General features: G+C 42.2%; 1 protein-coding gene across 1 annotated transcript in view; it reads left to right on the forward strand.

The window, feature by feature from the left end:
* SKAP1 (src kinase associated phosphoprotein 1) overlaps positions 1–20,536 on the forward strand; it is a 275,906-nt gene that overhangs the window by 233,908 nt on the left and 21,462 nt on the right. Inside the window, exons 8-11 of the mRNA XM_030762053.2 lie at positions 1,380–1,443; positions 3,571–3,765; positions 12,655–12,705; positions 19,757–19,857. Coding sequence (XP_030617913.1) covers positions 1,380–1,443; positions 3,571–3,765; positions 12,655–12,705; positions 19,757–19,857 — 411 coding nt within the window. The remainder of the gene's footprint in view (positions 1–1,379; positions 1,444–3,570; positions 3,766–12,654; positions 12,706–19,756; positions 19,858–20,536) is intronic.

Here is a 20,536-nt window from a genome sequence, read left to right on the forward strand (position 1 = left end):
ATATGTGCCACATCTTCTTTATCCATTCATCTGTCGATGGACACTTAGGTTGCTTCCATGTCCTGGCTATTGTAAATAGTGCTGCCGTGAACATCGTGGTACATGTCTGTTTTTGAATTATGGTTTTCTCAGGGTATATGCCCAGTAGTGGGATTGCTGGGTCACATGGTAGTTCTAGTTTTAGTTTTTTAAGGAATCTCCATATTGTTCTCCACAGTGGCTATATCAGTTTACAAGGAAACTAGGTTTCTTATATAGTACATGTCTTTATCTTACCCTAATGGCCAGATAATAAAAATGTTTTTCAGGAACAGGCATTTCAAGTTGATTCATTCAAAATAAAAAATTACTAAAGCTTGATGCTTGACTGGCCTGTTTTGTGAATCAGGATGTAGAGTTTGTTTACTTCTTCTTTTCTTTGGCCCATTGATTCCAAGTCATTACCATGGTCTATGCATTCTTCCTCTATAATATCCTTTGGATCTGTCCCCTCTGATTTACTCCTACAGCCATCACAATAGTTAAGTTCCTATCACTTCACGCAGAGGACTAGTTAAGTAGCCTTCTAGTTGTTCTTCTGTCTCTAATTTCTCCCTATTTCAGTCTCTCCTACTCACAACTATTGAAAGAACCTCCCACTCCTTTTGCGAGAATTTACAGTGGCTCCCTATTGCCTACATTTTAAGTCTGAATTCCTAATACTCAGAGCCCTTTCATCAGCTCTTCTCTGATCCTCCAGCTTCATCTGTTACTATTCTCCAGTTAAGCTGATCTGCCTACCTTCCCTATACATCATGGTCTCATTTCTAATCTTTGGCAGCTGGTTCTCCCTACCTGAAACGTCCAGTTCCCTCCACCAGTTTCCACCAACTCTTTTTAAAAATCCAACCAAAACAGTATTCCTTCAGCACGCCTCCCTGGCTTACCATAGGCAACGATAAGTGCTCCGTGTCTTCTCTCAACATCCAGCTGTTATCAAATTCACTTACTTTGTCGTGTTCCCATGTTAAGGGTGTATGTTGTCTCCAAAACTGATGCATTGATCTGAAGTCAGGAATTTGGGTTTGCCTTTTTTTTCCTGTAAACTGTTCGCAATAAATGCCTGATGAATGAATGGGCAATCAAATGAATGAATGCACATGAACATGAATCTGGATTCAAATCCAGCTGTCAACGTTGGGTATGCAAAATGGCTGAAGGAAAAAAATCACTTTGAGTGGGATTTTGATCTTTTTGCTAAATATTAAGCAGGCAGAGAATCCTAAGCTTTCAACTTGACTCTGCAAGTCCGCTCACAAGGTTCCTCCCCTTGAACCTCCCTAAAGGTTTCACGGAAATTTTAGTGAAAGTGATAAATTAATTCACTAATTTTTCTCTAGTTTACAGCTTCTAATCCAGCTGAGGCCAGAGACTGGGTGGATCAAATAAGTTTCTTGTTAAAGGGTAAGTATTATTATTACAGAAGTAGTACTTGAATGCATTTGCAGTTGACATTATATTGCATAAATATAATCCACAGGCTTCAATATATTTTTATCTGCCCATTCTCCCTATCATATCCCTCATATGGTAACAACAAATAGTAACATGGGTGAATCAGAAGGAAAAGAAACCATCAACCTGGAAAGGACCTCTGATATCATTCTAGCTCATCCACCTAACTACAGGCAAATCTGTAATATTTGTAACCACCAGAAAAGAGATGCTGAAAATCAGCTCAGCTCAATTCAGTGTCTCCTAACCCCTTACATTCTGCAAAGGAAATTCATGATACCAAAGTCATCTAGATGTGGTTTAGGGTCCAAAATCTTCTAGTTTTAGTCAGGTAGAAATCCATACTCATCTAGGTGGCCTTCAATGACATTGGACATTAAAAACGAATTGCTGTTTCCCAAGCCACAGTCAAATGGTCCTTACTTTGGATGGGAAGAGTCCTGCCTGAAGATGTTAAATGGCTGCTCTTAGAGTACCCTCTGCTGGCCAGCCTGTAGGCACAGCAGTGATAGTGGCCCAGGAAGCCTTGTCTGGGAGTGGCCTGACAGGTAGAAGTAGCCAACCTCGAGCCTGTCACCTGGCATCAGATAACCCTCATGATGGTATACATACATCATGGCAGGACCCTGCCTCTGCAGAAAGGCAGAAACACCAACTTTGTAAATGGCCCCACGACCTAGGGAGAAGTACATCAACCTGAAAACACCAAGCCTTTTCATCTCCGTTTTTTATTCTGCTATAAGATTTTATTGTGGATAAAAAGAAGGAAGCACCAGAGCTTTAATTATGATTGCCTGTTTTACTCAGTTTATGCCTTTGCTATCACAAGAACAAACTATTGCATCTACCAAGAGCATCACGTATAATAGACTAGAACTAGGCAAACATGAACATTGATGGCGAGACTACAGGGTACACTCTCATCTAGGTGCATTGGATTTATGCGTGTAATATACCCCTAAGTGTGTAAACTTCAATAAAACTCCAAGCAGCTTTATTGAGCTGTACCCTATGGTAGTTTCAGAATCCCACATTGAAGAAATTATTCATTCCATTTTATTTTAAAACAAAATAATAACATATGGTTTAAGCCACAAATGTGTCTTTGATCCCTTCCTCATATGAGGTGGCACCAGAATTCAGATGAAAATAGTTGCAAAATCTTTATTAAAAGCCTAATCAAGCGGAACAGTTTTATTATGGTTTGAAATGAACATCGGATGCCTCTCTATCCTTTCCTTCCCCAGAGCACCCTGCCTGTTCTCGCCCAACCTGCAGAGGTCCCTCAGCAGGGTTTCAGAGAGCACTCTGTACGACACGTCAGAGAATGAACCTTCCCAGTCCCCCATTAAAATAAAAAACCAATCTCCCTCTCCCGCCCTGTGCCCCCCAGTGCTGTAATGGCTCAACATCCTCTATGCGGTGACCCACTTTAAGGTCAGCCAGACTGTACAGTTGCAAAAGGGCATGGCAACCACATCGCTCAGCCGTTCCATTTGGTGTTGTATTACTGTTATATTTTCCCACATCCCACTTTCTCTTCCTCTTCCACTTTTGCCCACTCTTCTCTTTACAAGCAAACGTCTCTGAAATTCTGCAGTGAGATCATGGGGGAGATGAGCGTGTGATAGCTCAGGTATCCTACAGCAGCCACCATAGTTCCCAGGCTCTGTGTGCATCCAGAGAACCCAGGGCATCACTCATCCTTCCAGTTTTCCACTTGACAAGCAGCGCGAGGCACGCTGGCATTTCCTCTTCTGGCCTATTTTCTTCCCTTCACCTCGTGTGCTCATTCACACACCCATACTTTTCAGGGCTGCTTCATCCTGATCAAGTTTTACCGCAAGGAAGGATTTATGTTGATGGTTTAAACCTGACGCAGTGCTAGTCTGGCCTTTTCTGTAGATTTCCTGCCACCAAGGCCCGCACTAGAAATAACAGCACTTAACCTAGTGTTTCATTTTCTTTTGACGTGTTTTATTCTCATCGCTCCTCCTCCTTCTCCCTCTTTCCTTCCCTGCCTTATTCTTTTCTTTTTCTCCCTATCTTGATTCACTCTCATCTCTGCCCCAGCAGACCTGAGCTCCTTAACCATTCCATGTGAAGAGGAGGAGGAAGAAGGGGAGAAAGAGGAAGAGACATATGATGATATCGATGGTTTTGACTCTCCAAATTCTGGTTCCCAAAGCAGACCCATGATCTTGCATGGGAGTGTGGGGCTCAAAGAGCCCATGGAGGAGAAAGAAGAAGATATTTATGAAATCTTACCAGGTGAGAAATTTCATCTTCTAATTATCTTCCTCTAGTTTAGACACTCTTGACCTGGTTGAAGAATATAACTTTGACAACTCCAGAGGAAGCCAAACCTCTGAAGGAGACACGGTAGGGAAGCTTCCGTGGAGCTTCTGTGATTCCCAGCACAGAAGCTCTCCCCTGCTCTGGGGGCAAGATGGATTGATCAGGGAGTGTCTTTCATCTCTGCATGTGAAGTAATTTATTACAAATGTCAACAGGTTAAAGAGTCAAGAATACTCATGTTGGTTCTCATTGGTTTACTGCGAGTTTCATCAGAATTCTCTAGTTTGAACTTATTTTCTGTGTAATTGTGAGGATAATGGAAAGTCACCTCAAATGATGAAGGATATAGACTGAAGAAATATAGATAAACGCTGACAAGTCTTTTCAGTAACACAGTAAAGCCCTGATAGAGCACAGCTCACCGTTGCCTAGTTTAGATATACCACGAATCAAATTGCGTCTCTTGCTAATAAGCCTAACGTGTGTCCTCTGCCCACCATTACAGCAGGTCTACTGTACGTATTTCTTTTTTCACAAAGGCGTGATAACCGGCATCTCAAAAACTGTGTAGTCATCACTGCGCCCGCACAGCCACTTCCTGTGTGGGTAACAGCAGCTGTTGAACAGTGCAGAGCACAGTGGGGGTCAGACTGTGCAAAAAACGAATCCTGAGCCTTTTAACTGTGAGCTAGTTAGACCATGGGAACGCTGAATCTTCAAGACCATTCAGAAGATCACTCCTGTGGAAATTTGCCAGGAGTTCAGTGCTCTGCTGAGAAATTCAAGTTAAGCCTAAATTTATAGCAATTTAAACCTCAGTCCCAGATGAACGTAGGAGCTAAGGTGAACAGAACATTCAGGCCCCTGAAGACAGGGCTGTTTGCTAAAAAGCATTGTCAGTAAGCAACTGGCATTTCAAGGCTTCCTAAGAAGAGGGTCCAACCCTGTCAACGCCACATTCATCTCTCCCTTGGGGAGAAGCCACGTCATTGCTTCCTGGGACTTCACCCACCCAGCCAGCCGACAAGGAGAGCCTGCTTCTTCTCCCAGCACTTCCAGCCTCCGCTAGTCCCAACTTCCCCAGCCTTTCTGTTGTGTTTTATTATGCAAATGATATCTTGGTTGAGGTCGAGCCATTTCTTGTGTCTGAAGTTAAAAAAAAAAATGATAATTTCCTCAGCAAGTCATCGTCGTTAATGAAGTTTTACAAAAACAGATACAACCAAAGGAAAATAAAATTTCACAGGTGATAAATTTTTCCAATTTCCCTGGCAGAATTCGATAGGATTGTTAAATTAAGAGTGAAGGTGTCTGTTAGAAAGCAACGAGCAGTGATGGGTAATTTTATAGACTGGAAAATTGAATCAAATTGCTACATTAAAACACAGCTCCTCTGAGAATCTTCCCTTTCACAGTCTGCTCCATTGCAACAGCAGGGTGCAGAAATGGATCTAATTCACAACACTCTCTAAAAGGAGATGTATTCCCCAACTCGGCCAGAGATTCCTGGTGAGCTCACATTCCACTCACTACTGTCCCAGGCTGGGGGAGATATCCAGGTGACACTCCACTTGGGGTCACAGCTGTGGAAGAGTGCTCTGGGAGAACCTTACAGAACCACCCAGACCTCTGGGGAGCAAATAAGGGCTGTTTCATGCACCATGTTTACTCCTCAAAGGAGCAGGCAAGAGGGAGCTGATGCTCAGACACACAGAGTGAAGGAGAGTAAAGGGAAAGAGGCCTCAGAAAATATGATGGGATTGAGACCATCACCTTACCCCAGGGGGGGTCAATGAATGTATGATTGGCTTCTTAACAACCATCCTTCCCGCACCTCATAAAATCCTACCCTTGACCATTGCAGCACTGCCCACGGTGCCAAAGTTCACACCAGTCTGGATACTGGAGTGGTCTCCAAGGGCATGGAGACTGCTCGGCTTTCTCTAGGAAAGCCACTTACCCTCTGCTCACAACTGTCCCTCAGAGGTGAGGAAGGCCACATCATAGGAAAACCAGGGTCTCTTTCCGCAGGTTAGGGCAACAGCAGCCAACTTGCTTATTAAGTTTCCAGTGGACAGGGCTGTACCCAGCCAACAGGTTCTTTCCCAAAATCTTCTATCCATCACAGTTTTTAGAGACAGCATTGACGTTGGGATAAATTGGCATTTAATTATAATATGAATATTTCAGACACAAGTCTCCATCAGCTAGCTTCCTGTCCATGCCACTCAGCTTGTTGCTGCTGACATTGCTGTTAGTTTTGCATGTGCCACACTACCCATCCTGGAGGAATTGAGAGGGAATGTGAGGGAGCCTGACACTGTCTCCCCTCTGCCACCATCTCACAAGACCACCCACCGAGCAGTGGCATGTGAGACACAGCATGGTGTTGCAGGTAAAAGTGCTGGCTCTAGGTCAGGATGGACCTGCTCTCCCACCTGCTAGCTGTGAGACCTCGAGCAAGTTATCTGCCCCCTCTCTCAGGTGTGATTTTCCCACCTGTAAAATGGGGATAACAATAGTAGCTATCATAAAGGGATGCCTGAGAAGCCTGGAACTGATGTATGTAGAGCACTTAGAGCCCTGGCTTACAGCGAGCATTCAATAAATGCTGGCTATTCTCCATTTGGTGGTATTTAAATAGGAAGTGTTACCTCCTTGAAGAACTGGGAATGGGCTCATTCCCCGCCTTCACCAACGAGACCTGAGACAGTCCAGTTGGACATTTTCAGCAATATGTGTGAAGCAGGTGAAACTGAAAATCCTGAGCAGATGGAAAGAGGATCACGCCTTCTGCTCAGGCCCCATTTTTACTGCAAGGACAGGTGCTGGGTGGAGGAACAGTCGACAGTAAGGTTGGATTGTGCTAACATTGCATAGCCATCAATAGTCAAATGACTTGGGCCTCTAACATGTGTCTCATGATAACAGGTAAATGTGCTTTGTAAATGATTTTGCTTCTCCTTCCTCTTTGGCATGGGGCCTATACAAGCCTCATTGTCTCTATGTGGAAGGCGGTGTAAGTGAGATCTCCTCCCTTCCAGAATATAATTTCAGTGGGCTTCCTAGCTGAAAGAAAAATGCCTGTAACACATACCAAGTCAATACAAAAATGTTTTTTCCTAATCAAAATAATGTATGGGTCATCAAATTAAATGTACAACATCACATTAATCATGGGAAATTTGCATTTGCTACGTGGCTAGCACGCTCTTTCCCGTGAGGGAAAACCAGAGCACTGGAGGTTTTCAGCCAAGACCACAGTGTTAGTCCCAGATAATATGGTTTCAGGGTTGGTATCCGCTGGGATTTCTGAACATCCACGTTAAGAATACGGGGACCCTTGATGTTTAAGATCTCTTTTGCAGTAGATTCAACTGTAGGGAACTATCAACAAAGAAATACTAAAGGAATATGTGGAAAATGGGAGGCTTTTCTGAACCCTCTCTCACCCCTCCCCAAAATCATTTTACAGCCTAGCATAGGCCCAGTTTCATGATTCAAAATTCCATAAAAGTACAGCTTTTTATCAGGTTTCTCTTTGTCTGGGGCCTCAAGCCTGGAATCCAGCAAGGCACCTGAGACCACTGAAGAGCTGTAACTGGGGCCTCGCAGCAGCTGCGGTGGCAGCAGAATCTGGCTGTGTTCTCTAGAGAGATTTCAGGAGAGGAAACAGAAAGAGAGACAAAGAGTCCTCCCTGGGTATTTCTATGCACATTCTGATGCTGCCCGCACTGCCCTGGAGGGTTATTATAGACCCAGAAACCAGACTGCTTTATAATAAAGCATATAACTGGGTTTTTTTATAATTTGAGTCGGTTGGAAACAAGCATTCTTTGGAATTATTTTTCCCCCCATACAGCTGTCCAGACCCACAGGAAAGGGGAATGGTGATAGTAAGAGGTCTAAGGAAAGAAATAAAGCAGACACCAAAAATACAAAGTTTATGAAAAAACAATTTCCAACTTCATAGGAAAGCAACACTCCATGAGGGGAACATCAAAGAAGAGTCAACGCCATCATCAGGCCCCTTCTGAGCTTCTTGGCCTTTTCTTCCTCTCACTCCCATGCACCCTAGGCCCTAGGCACACCGTGCTTTTGGTCAGCACCAAAACTGGAATCATGTATTTTCTTCTACCTAGAATCCTCACCCTCAGTCTATGAAACCCAACACATTCTGCTCAACTGTGTCTCCTCAGTGACAGCCTCCCAGAGACTCAGCTGGAATTGAGCTCTGTTTCAGCCTTTACCACAGGGATTTGTATTCAGGTCTTTCTCCTCCAATTAGTAGGTGCTCAATTATTATTTGTGAAATTAAATTCAGTGCATTGCAAGTGTTGCAGTTACCACAAATTGAGTTTAATATCTAGTATATCAAGACCATACTATGGAGATAGGATGCAAATATTTTGAGGTAACAGTTGAGATGACCAGCTATGCAACAGAGAATTAAATGGGTTATTAGCATCGTGCTCATATTTGCCATGTTGTCTGAAGAGGTGCTGTAGCATCCATGGATTTATATCTATGTGTGCTGTGGAGTGGTTTCTATTTCCATTTTTTCGCATGTTCCCTTTGCACATGTATTTCTGCTGCATCTGTCACCAGAGCACCTTGACATCTGGTTGCACACTGATACACTTGGCATTTTTTAAGCTTCTGTTACTTTGCTTTATTTGGGAGAAGTGACTTCCCTCTTTCTTATCTAGTCATTTTTTGAATTTTATTCCCAGTTCAGCTGATGTAAGAGCAGCACTTCAGAAAGGAGCCAGGTGTCATGGGAAGCTGGCTCCTCTCTGGGCCCCCGAGGTGGAGTCAGTGTCCTATTCCTCTCAGCCTCTCATTAATGTCCCTGACATTGTGCCAAGAGTGTTGATTGAAATCAACTCTCTGGATAGTGATGCTAATTTGTGATACCCCATGGTTCTCTTACATGTTCACACAGTTAACAGAATCTTCCTCAACTGTTTTCCCAATTGAGATGAGATATTTGGGAATCAAGTAGAGCATTTTATGTAATAAATGGTCAGTAATCTTTAGAGGTTAATTTGTTTAAAGCCTATGTAAGGTTGGGGTCTCATATGCCCTGTTAGGAGCAAGGACCATTATAATCTATTACTGTGTAAAGTTGAGCTAGCACATAAATTTTACTTCCTTCTTAAATGAAGATGTATTTTAGCAGATGTCATGCTAAAATGCCTAATAATATTCTTATAGAGAAGTTCAGCAAGCTCTTTAACCTATAAAAAATTTTTTTTTCAAAATAATCTTTTTAAAATTAAAGCCTCAGGACTTCCCTGGTGGCACAGTGATTAAGAATCCATCTACCAGGGGCTTCCCTGGTGGCGCAGTGGTTGAAAATCCGCCCGCCAATGCAGCCACTCGCTGCAACTAGAGAAAGCCCGTGCTTAGTAACGAAGACCCAACACAGCCATAAATAAATAAATAAATAAATAAAAGAATCCACCTGCCAATGCAGGGGACACGGGTTCAAGCCCTGGTCTGGGAAGATCCCACATGCCGTGGAGCAACTAAGCCCGTGCGCCACAACTACTGAGACTGCGCTCTAGAGCCCGCAAGCCACAACTACTGAGCCTGCATGCCACAACTACTGAAGCCCGCGCACCTAGAGCCCGTGCTCCGCAATGAGAAGCCACCGCAATGAGAAGCCCGTGCACCACAATGAAGAGTAGCCCCCACTCGCTGCAACTAGAGAAAACCCACGTGCAGCAATGAAGATCCAACACAGCCAAAAATAAATAAATAAATAAATAGTTAATTCATTAGTTAAAAAAAAATAAAGCCTCACCTTACAGATGAAAAAAAGAGAAATTTGGCTGTTTAACCCCCTTTTGTGAGCAAAGAGCCTTTTTTTCTGTTGCCATGTAATCAGTTTTCTTGACTTTGGAGTTTGAAAAATACCAGTTTGATTTCACTGAAGGATCCAAGGTAAATTGTATGCCTCTGTGTGTATGGTGCCCTCTGAAGCTGGGAAGGTGCTGAGAGGTGTGCCTTTCACATGCAGTTGTAGAGGGTACTGTCCTCACCAGGTGATGGTCCCCATACTCGCTCTTTCAAAGGCCGCAGAGGCACAGCACCCAGCCTCTCACTTCAGCAGCTAGGCTTCTTGACTGGAGCCCACTTTCAGCCACCCGGGAAGGACAATGTTAGATAGAACAGATGTAGGGACTGGAGCTTCCCGGTTCACATCCATCACCATAGCACTTAGTAATGGTGGCAAACGATATGTAAGATCTACAGCCAACAGTCTGCTTTCTTTCTAGGTGACTCCACAGGCGCAATGGAAATCAGAGTATCTGTTCTGGAATTGAACTGCATAAATAAAGCAGAGTTTTATTTTTCCCATTTTTGTATCATGACTGGATTAAGTGCTGTTGCCTGAAAGGATAAAGGAATCAAGTTTTAGTTTTCATTTTTATCATTGCAAATACATTTACATTCTCCTATTTTACAAATGCAAAAGCAGGCAAGCCACTTTCAATAATTTATTTTAAAATCAATGCTAATGAGGTTATGTCTCGTCAGTGGCCAAGTTTTACAATAAAGTCTGATTTATTTAGAAAAGATCTTTGGTGTAGCTTCCCATCTAATGGTGGTGGGAAGGAGGTGGAGTAGCAGGCACGGTGACCCTCCAACTTCGGATCCAATTTGTAATTCACAGCGGAGATCTGACCCAATTTACATTGATTAGAATTGGGAGGAAGAGACATCTGCGCACAGACAGCAAAGGCAGAATAAACCCTCTCTGCAAAAGTGCCTAAGCACAGCAAATTACTGGTCTTTGTGATTAAGATGTTTGATATCAGCAAAAGAGCTGTTCTCTGTCCAAATTATTGGGTATCTCTAAAACTGAGGACGTACCAGCTCTTCTTTGAATGTTTTCGATCCTGTGAAATTGGTCCCACATCAAAAAGGAAAAGCATCATAGCAGAGGAAGGAAGGAAGTGGGCAAGTAATAAGACAATGTGCAAAGAATGATGTTTAACATGATTTATTTCAGCGTGATCTATTTCCCATATTTGATTTCACTCCTCCATTAGGAGCACTACAGGTGGTAAGTAGGAAATTGTCTGCTGCAAGGTCGTACGTGGAGATAAGTAGAGTTGAGTCCTTTTCCCACAGAATCTTATAGGGCAGATATATATTTACCTATATCTATATATAGAGAGAGATAGATATCACATATCACTTTTTTTTTTTTTTTGGCTGTGTTGGGTCTTTGTTGTTGCGTGTGGCCTTTCTCTAGTTGTGGCGAGTGGGGGCTACTCTTCCTTGCGGTGCGCAGGCTTCTCATTGCAGTGGGTTCTCTTTGTTGTGGAGCACGGGCTCTAGGGCACGAAGGCTCAGTAGTTGTGGCTCATGGGCTCTAGAGCGCAGGCTCAGTAGTTGTGGTGCACGGGCTTAGTTGCTCCAGCGGCATGTGGGATCTTCCCAAACCAGGGTTTGAACCCATGTCCCCTGCATTGGCAGGTGGATTCTTAACCACTGTGCCACTAGGGAAGTCCCACATATTTTTAAATCTTGGTAATATGACTTATTTCCCAAAGTATCAATCCCAACAACAATATTAATTTTAATTTTTTCAGGGGAGCTATATCATTTTGTATGTGAAATCGCAATTTTTTAATGCTCTGTAGTGTTTTAATATATTTTTATGCCATTTCTTCTTAGTTATGAGCTTAGAGTTTACTTCCCCTAGTCTGACATACCAGAACTCATGTTGCCCTATAAACCTTATATTTAAGGGGGGAGGAGGGCTGCCCCATGCCATCGCCTCAAAAGTTCCATTTAATGGCATAACTATGGGCAAGCAAGACAGGTAAGTGCCCTAAGATCCACAGAGAGAAAGGAAAGTACATGTGGCTGGAAGAAACTGAGTATTCAGCTCTCAAAATGTTCCTTTTTATGCCCCATTCATTCCGTGTGTGTGTGTGTGTGTGTGTGTGTGTGTGTGTGTGTGTGTGTGGAGGGTGTAATGATGAAAAGGAGAACAGCAAGTATATTTCTGTGCATTTTACCCCACATATAAAATAGCTTAATATGATTCTGGTACTCATGCTTTCTTGATAAGGACCCAATTCCCATGTTATCAGATAGTACGAAGTCTGGGATGAAACAGGTTAATGAGCGTAAGAAACTTAGGCCAATTATGTTGTGACTTTGACCATATAAACACTTGGATGGAGTTAGAAAATAGCATTGACTTAGGATTCATTGTGTACCCGCCATTCATTCCAACTGCCCTCAGGAGCTTCCACTCTCATGAATGAAGCAGGCTGAATAACAAACAAGAGTGAAAAGATAACTACAAGCCCCAAGTACTAAGAACATAAAATTGTATACATGACCAGCTTCTGTGACAGCTGAGCAAAGCTTGATACATTAAGGACTAATTAATCACAGAGGGTTTAAACACGTGCTTAGCTTCACACACAAATTCTGGATGCTTACGTGGAGATAATACATTTTGAAGAGAATGCTAGAATGGGAGGAGAAATAGGGTTTGAGGAAAAGGATTAGGATCCTAGTAATAGGCACCTAAATAATCCAGTGGATCGGAAGCTCCATAGGGCGGGGACCCGGCCAGTCTTGTCCATCACTGCATCTCCAGTTCCTAGTGCAGTGTCTTGCATACAGTAAGCACTTAAAAATGTTTGTGAATGAATGAACAGAGATGGAAATAAGAGAAGGCCAGTTGAAGGTAAGAGATGATTTTTTTTTAAATGGTAATTATTGCCTTAAAGAAGAGAGTGTGATGAGCTCAGAGAAAGAAAATCTGTCAGTACAAATAACAGACTACTGACCGCTAATGGCTAATGCTGATCATGTTTATCCCCGCAGATGAAGAGCATGATCTAGAAGAGGATGAGAGTGGTACTCAACAAAAAGGAGGTATGAGACCTTCAAAAACGTACAGGTGCTGGATAGGACATTCGGGCTTCCCACTGGAGAAAGCACCTTTCTCTGACTACAAACATTACCAGGCTCGCTAATTAAGAGGGTAACTGGTGTGTCGACCTCAACAGTCCTGAATAAGATGACTGGACAAGGAAATATCTTAACTTTAAAAGCAGCCACCCATTCACTTTAATTAATGTTCCCAGAACTGCTAAGATTTATCCTAGAGAGGTGGGAAGCCAAACCAGATATTTATTTTTTTCCTATCAGTATTTCTTAAATCAGTACAGTGAAAATAGAATTGTCTCATCTCTAAGAGATCAGAGGATTGAGAATGGAAAGAATAGAAAAGTCCCTATCTGAGAGGCCCGGAGATTGCAAGTTCAGAGGGGAATGGAGATGTGTCAGATCTGAAAAGTGAACGTGGGGTGAAGGATAGAATTGCTTGGTTATGTTGACTTCTGATGGCCTGGTTTGATTCCAGGCACATTTGGAAATGAATATGTAACAGCTTTGTTGAATACAAAATTATTTCTTATTCATCCCAGACTGTTAACCATGTTTCAGTCTGTTAGTGAGCCCATCCTTTCTAAGGTCAGATGCCCCTCTAAAGCCTCCTTAAATGGACCAAGGACCTAGTCTGTCATTGTCTGTAAAGGAATATGTGTTGCAAAGGCCACCTCAAGGACATTCATTCCATCAGCAGAGCCTGAAAGTGCCTGATTTAGATACTGGCTGACTTTTTCTTAGAAATTCTATGGCAGTTTTAAGCCTAGGGGTTCTTTCCCTCTTCCTGTCCTGCTCCCCCTCTGTTTCTCCAACCTCCCCTTTTCCCATTCTCCACTCTCTTCCTTTCCTCGTGCCTTTTCTTCTCTTCCTAATCCATTCAGCAAAGCCCCTTTCCTTGGTTCATTCTCCATGGGAAGAGAATGTGTAACAGGTTTAGTGAAGGACCCAACTTCATAAACACCCAGCTTCTCATGAGGAGAGAAAAGACAGCAAAGAGGCAGCATCAGAATTCATGTGCCAAAGCCAGAGAGAGAACTGAGGCAAATATAACAGGAATGTTAGTGTAGTTTCAAGTAAGGACCTCGTGACAGTTAACACATGTGATTAAGTCCATTCTGAATCTTAGTTTTTACCGTTCTACTTGCCGTACAGAATTCCAACAAAAAATCTGTTTCCTGACCGAGCCATGTCCCACATATGTCTCTTCTCAACCAACTTCCCTTGCTAGTGCAGGAAAGAAGCACTTCATGTGGACAGCTTGGGTGGAGTAACTAGAAGCTTCCTATGGCCAACTTTAAACTCCCTTGGGAAGCAGCAGTCTTCTGGCAAAAGCCTAAAATTCAGTTTCAGACATCTCCCTCATCTCTTTTCTTCCTTCCACCCCTCTTTCTAAGGTTCAATCTGAAGAGTGAAGAGAGATTTATTTCTTAACTGTTTCAGCAGCTATAATTCAAGTACACTTAAAAAAAAAAAAAAACCCTTTGTTCCTCATGCTTCTTGCCTCCAAAATCGGTGTTGTTAAAGTGTAGTGAGCTCTAAATATGTTTCTATGGTTTATACCTCCCACCAGTTATAATGATTGGTGACTTAGTGATTAAAAAAACAGAGGAGGACTTTTCCCTCTCTCTGCAGAATCTGAGGCAGGAATTTATATTACCTGTGTTTACTTATTTATTTATTGAATTTACATGGTGCCTTTTCTACAAAGGAGCTATAGAAACTGCAACAAATATGTAACATCCAAATGTCATCACTTAGCTTTAAAACAATAAAATACAGAGGTTCGAGGGATGGGTAGGCATATAAAAGGCAGGGAGCTCCAGGACAACGTGAATTCTTCTGTAATAGGCAAGCCACACAGGTTTGGTTCACTTGGGCAAGTCAGGTGTCACATGCCCTTTGAGAGGGAAAAATATTTTCTCCTAAAAGGTACCATGGCTAGCAGGGTCACCTTTAAAATCCACATACTTTTCTTCACTATTCCAGGGATCCTTTTCCTGGAATGCTGTGCTTTTCCCTGATGGAACTGCTTACATTTTTAAAGCCCAACTAAGAGCTTATCAGAAGAGGCGAAAAAGGAATTCAGTTTATCCTGATTGGGTGTTAATGACCCTGTACGATGTAATTTCTTTTATTTTGTTCTGTTACCTAGAAAATCTATCACGGCCTTGTAGTATTGATTATTCAATCTATAAAGAGCTCGGTTTACAGCTTGACTGTTAGTAACAGGGTTATTCTAATGAGTGACTCTTCAACACCTCAGATTTTCACTAAATTCCAACCCATCAGCCTAACAGTCTAACACTAAGTGTCTTTGGTGATGACAGCTTATCTCCCTTCCCTATCATGAAAAGGCATGTCCAGGTAACCAAAAATAAAACTCATTCTGTGCTGTCTGTATGAAAACGACTGGCCGTTTGCTTGGGTATGCCATGAAAAAGAAAAAGCAGAGCTGGAGGCACAAATCATCCTTAGATACGTCAAACCTCTGACCAAGAAGGATCTTGAAACAGGTTGCTTTTGCTCTGAAGTTGTAGGCAAACTCAGCCAAGGGGGCAGCCCATGTTCACTCATTTCTGCAGGGCAGAAAAATGGTTGCTGATGAGCATCCCGTTTCTGAGGCACTTTTTCCACTTTAGTGGCAGCCAATGGAGTGAACTATTACACAAAAGAAACAGAGGGAAGCCACAGAGGTATTTGCAGCTCTTACTTTTTGAAACCCGTTTCCCAAGACACATGTGAGTGGATCGTCACCCAGCTATAACTTTGGCCCAATAAAAGGAACACAGGAGATGAAAATTAGGATCTGTGAGTGTTCCCCACTTCAAGATCATACTTATAACATTAAGGACCATAGTAATTTCAAAACTCAAAGACTAAAGGGCTATGAAAACAAGCAAATAGTATTGTTCAGTTGCTCTTCCTGTTCTGGCGTCAAAGTCAGTGGAGCTTGGCAAAATTTTTTATGCCTTTCTTTCTGAAATGGTTAATAAGGTATCAGGCTGAGTCTGCTTTAATGGACTGAACATGGTGGCCTTTCTGGCCTGGCCTAGAGAACATTTCAAGTCCCTTCCAATGGGCCATTGCCTTGGCCTTCTTTGTCCATTTCTCATGCTCTAACAAGAACGGGCTTTATCTGTCTTCTCCTTTTGTCTCTCTTTTCTATAATCTGTTAAGTAGTTATACCCAGGGCCACATTGGCACAGTCCTTTTGCTTATCAAGAAAATGTAAACAACATGCTGACTTGCCTTTTTTTTTTACTTGCCTTTTGCCTCTTTTCCTTGGTCACAGCTTGAATTCTGGAGCTACCCAATAACCCCCAAACAGAAGCCCAAGGTGACATATGAACTCTGGAAAGAACGTAGTCAGGCTCTGTTGTCCCTAAGGAGGAGGAAAGGCAGAATGGTGTCTGCTCCTTTCACCTTAGAACTCTCCCCGTCATGGAGACTCATTTTCAAATATTGACTCTGTCAATAGTAGCACCAACTTGGCCTCAGTTACAGGAGAAAGGACTGTCACTGGTTATAAAGACTTGGTGTGGAATGACAGATGCTTTGCAATAAATACCTAGAAAAGAGAGAAAAACAATATATTTTTTAACTTGGTCTGCTGCTAGTCTTCCTATGACATTTTACCTGCTGGGAGCATAGCTTCTCTTACATGGGATAAAGAAAATAAGACGCTTCCCCCCTTTTTCTTTCTCTAAAAAGAGTCCTCCTCAGCTCTGCTGGCAACTTAAATGCTGTGACCATACCCATTAGCTTCTCTATCATTGTAATTGTTGTTAATTGTTATAACTGTCTTAGTTATTAGTGGTGTCATTATTGCTCTGGGTCCTCTGTTTTATGCTGAATATATTAGTGCTTTTCTTTCGAATTACCCGTCTTTATTTAGTGCAGAGTTACGTTTTTTGGAGAGACGTTGAGAAATGCTGGCATTAAGCTTTATTCTTTTGTTTTTCATTCCAAATGGACAGACTGGAAAAAAGTAATTAGATGGAATAATGTCCTCAAAATGAGAATGAGGATGTTTTGAATTAATTAAATGGTCAGAATGCTGCGCTATTTCTGATCTCAGACTGCTGCCAGAGGAGTGTAAACCTAAAGGAACCTCAATCCAGCCCATAGAGGCAATCCTTCCTCTCAGGCTCCCAGTTCCTTACTGATCTAAAGACATCAAAGTCTCCTCATGCTTCCTCTGTTCATAGGACATGCTGGGCAAGTTTAGGGAGAAGCTGGACTGGCCCAGCAGACCTCCCAGCCTTCAAGCTCTTCCTGGGGCCAAGCTTCAGGAATAAAGCCCTCCTTGGCCTTACCTCTTCACCTCTTCAAGGTTTGATCAGGCTTTTGTTTTACAACTAAAGCTTCAGGGAAATCTTCTCTGACCCCTCAGACTAGGTTAGATTCCCTATTATACACAAGACCCTCAACTTCTCCTTTGCAGACATATCGCAATCATAAATAAATAAAGAGTTGTGTGACTGTTTCATGGTGCCTCCACTGCTGGATGGCAGCCCTAAGGGCAGGGACCGTGTGCGTGGCTGATGCAGGATTCCCAGCATCTAGCATAGTCCATGGCACAGTAGGTTCTGTGTACATGTCTGTTGAAGGCTAAAGAATGAATGTAGTGAAGTTGTATGCACACATATACCTAAAGCCAATCACATGTGTTAAACTGGGAGTCTGCAATACAGAATCCAATCTTGTTCAGTTAAGACGTTCCTCTCCCTGATTTCTTTAATACCAGAATACCTCTGTTTAGATAGCAAGTCCAACCTTTTCCCCATTTTTAGCCCTTCATTCTGCTTATTTTCCAAAGCAGCCTTGTTATGATTCTGACAATTCCAGTTCTTGGGCTAGGCTAAACTATCTCCTGGATTCCTGAGCTCTATCTTCTTTAGGCCTTTAGCTTATGAAAAATTGAAGGCATCTTCTATCTTTAGTTTTTCTTGGAAGGCTTTTGTTTTTCTGCTAGCTTCTTGCATTCCCTATGATCTGTTGTGCTTTTAGAATAGCTTTTTTTCCAGGTGTTCTCCCCAGGTGTCTTAGATACCCAATATCAAATCACTTTTTACATATATACCCAAAAGGCACTCATAATCTCAGGAGCTGTCCCACACCCAGGCACATGGGGAGCAGTACGCCACAGTGACCATCTGCTAGGCCAGAAAAAGCCAAGAGAACTTTGTCAGTCTTACAATTTGGAAACATCAAGTTATGTTTTTAAAAAATCTATTTTTATAAAATTATTTTCTTTATCACATAAAAATCCATGAAGAATATTGATGTCAGTATACTTTTCATTCCTAAACTTAGGCAAAATCTTGGGGTGAATAATCAACTCCATTACAACTGAAAAAGCATTATATCCTCTGGGAAAACTACTTCATTTTTCAGGAACTGATATTTCTCTATTATTTCATGCACTGATATCCGCCCCCCCAAAAACATGCCTTGTCTTTTCAATAGTTAGCATTTTTTCCTAATGAATGTTTTTTTCCAAACATATTCTTAACTCTGTGCCAGAATGTTTCCAGTGTAGTTGTCTTGTTTGCTACCCTCTGTTGTCTACTGCATATACAAACATTTTCTGTGTAAAGAAAACATGCTTGAGTTTCTATATGGTTAACATTTTTACTTTTGTTTGCAATATCTGAATCTTAACTGAACAGCTCTGTCCCCCTCTGTTTTTGTGCACTTTAAGATTCCTACTAAAGTTCTTTTCCAGAGACATATAGGGATTTTGTTCCTCTGTGCCTTTTTTCTTTGAATTGCTCATAAGTTAGGAACAAAGAGAACAAAAGCAAATATAGCCAGGGCCTCTGTCCCCCCACTGCCCACTTGCCCTCTGTCTATTCCCATCCTCAGCAACTAGCATAATCACTCCTCATGGGAGGGTCAAGACAAATGAAGGGAAAGGTGGAAACTGTAGAATAAGGTCCCCCCAGATCATTTGAATTTTAATTAGAACCCAGGACTCCTAACTCCCACCAGTAGGAATGTCATCTTTTGTAGGTGCTTTGCATATCACTCTCATACATAGTGTCCTAAGGAATGGGGAGCACTGCCACATTATCCCTGGTCCAGTGGGCGTTAGCTCTCCTGCCATTCAAATCCCCAGATCCTCTCCCACTTTGTACTCTAGTGTTTAACCTTTCCGGGTAGAAGAAGATCAATACGAATTCTTCATTGTTAAGAATCGATGACTGTCCTGTGGCATCACTGCCATCTAGTCTTGCTGAGAAGCCCAGTAAATCTCTTCAGCTGCTTCTAAAGCTTGGTTTGTCGTCTTCAGTTGCTTTCATTTTTAATGCAGATCACTTTGGTTTCTGTTCCCCTGGGGGCTTGCAGATAAATCTTGGCAGACATGTTCAGCGTCTACAAATGAGATGCTGGAAAAGGGCCAGCCCACCCAGAATTTAGTTGTAATGGATGAGACACCCCCTTGGTTCCACTTAAAGACTGGGCTATTCGTTTCCACATTTATTGGTAATTACCTCATATAGTAAGTACCTGGGTGGGAAGTGCCCAGGATGAAGTTCCTGTGTAACAGAGGAGGCCAACCTGTGAGACTGCAATGCAGATCTGTGCTGGCTGACTCAGCCTCTCTCGTAAACAAGCAGAAGTAGGAGACTTATCTCATTCTTTCAATGCATAATAAAAAGAAGCACTGGATAGCTTAGATGCCCTGGATGAAGAAAGTCTGGCAGAAAATTTCTTTGTGCTGCTTACTTATAAACCAAGTGAAAAATTACCTGCCTGATTTTCTTTTATTAATAAACAAATATATTTATCATATTACTGAATAGCATCTGACTAAGGGTGAACTGTAAATATTTAATGTTAGTTAATGATCTCCTTCTCCCACAGTCCTTTGCTCATGCTGAGTGTCTGGCTGTATCTCATCCCAAACCCCCTGAATCTTAGGTTTCCTAGGGGTGATATCAGAACCTTGGTTTCCATTTGCAGCAAAAATGTGGGCTCCATAGAAAAAGACAGGGTCCTTTTAACTTTGATTTCTCCTCTCTTTGATCAGTGGACTGTGCCAATTATTATCAGGGCCTATGGGATTGCCATGGTGACCAGCCAGACGAACTGTCCTTCCAACGAGGTGACCTCATCCGCATTCTGAGCAAGGTAAGGATTAGAGTGTGGGGCCCGGATCAAAAGTCGATTTTCTCACTCTTGATGATGTAGTCACCATAACCAGAATTATCCCATGTCATATTCTTCTCTTGTGTGTATTACATGGTTCCCTCACATGTAAACTTCCATTGTTTTATAATTGCCAGGGAAAATTTTAATTGAAAATTCAGATTCAGGAACCAATTTTCAAATTTAAAAATAGAATAAAGTAGACATAATACTAAAACTATGCCAATCAAAATTTGATCTTTTTAAAGGGTCTCGTGGTGCTTAAAAGGTCATCACCACATACATAATTTATTACCGTAAAATACTCTTGAAAATATTCTAGCTGGGTCAGCCGCCTTCCTGTTTCATCTATAGATAAACAACACTGTAACATAGTTATATATGGGGGGAGGAGTCAGAGCTAGTTAGCTCAGTTGGTTTGAGCAAGTGCTGACAAGGCCAAGATAGTGAATCCAACTCACAAGGGCCAGCTAACTTCATTCTCTTCCTCAGTCACAGAGGTAGCCTCTAGCCACAGCTAACCATCTCACAAATGGTATTGCTGGATACAAAAAAATGGGCAAAAATAAGGATATATTATTGCAGATCCATCACCAATGTGAAGAAGCTTCAAAACTCATGGGCTACTGTTTGAGGGATCAGTAACACCAACCTTGTAAAG

The sequence above is a fragment of the Delphinapterus leucas genome, chromosome 19 (genome assembly GCF_059928025.1).
Source record: "Delphinapterus leucas isolate spDelLeu-1000000601 "Yukka" chromosome 19, BTC_Dleu_Yukka2, whole genome shotgun sequence".
NCBI lineage: Eukaryota > Metazoa > Chordata > Mammalia > Artiodactyla > Monodontidae > Delphinapterus > Delphinapterus leucas.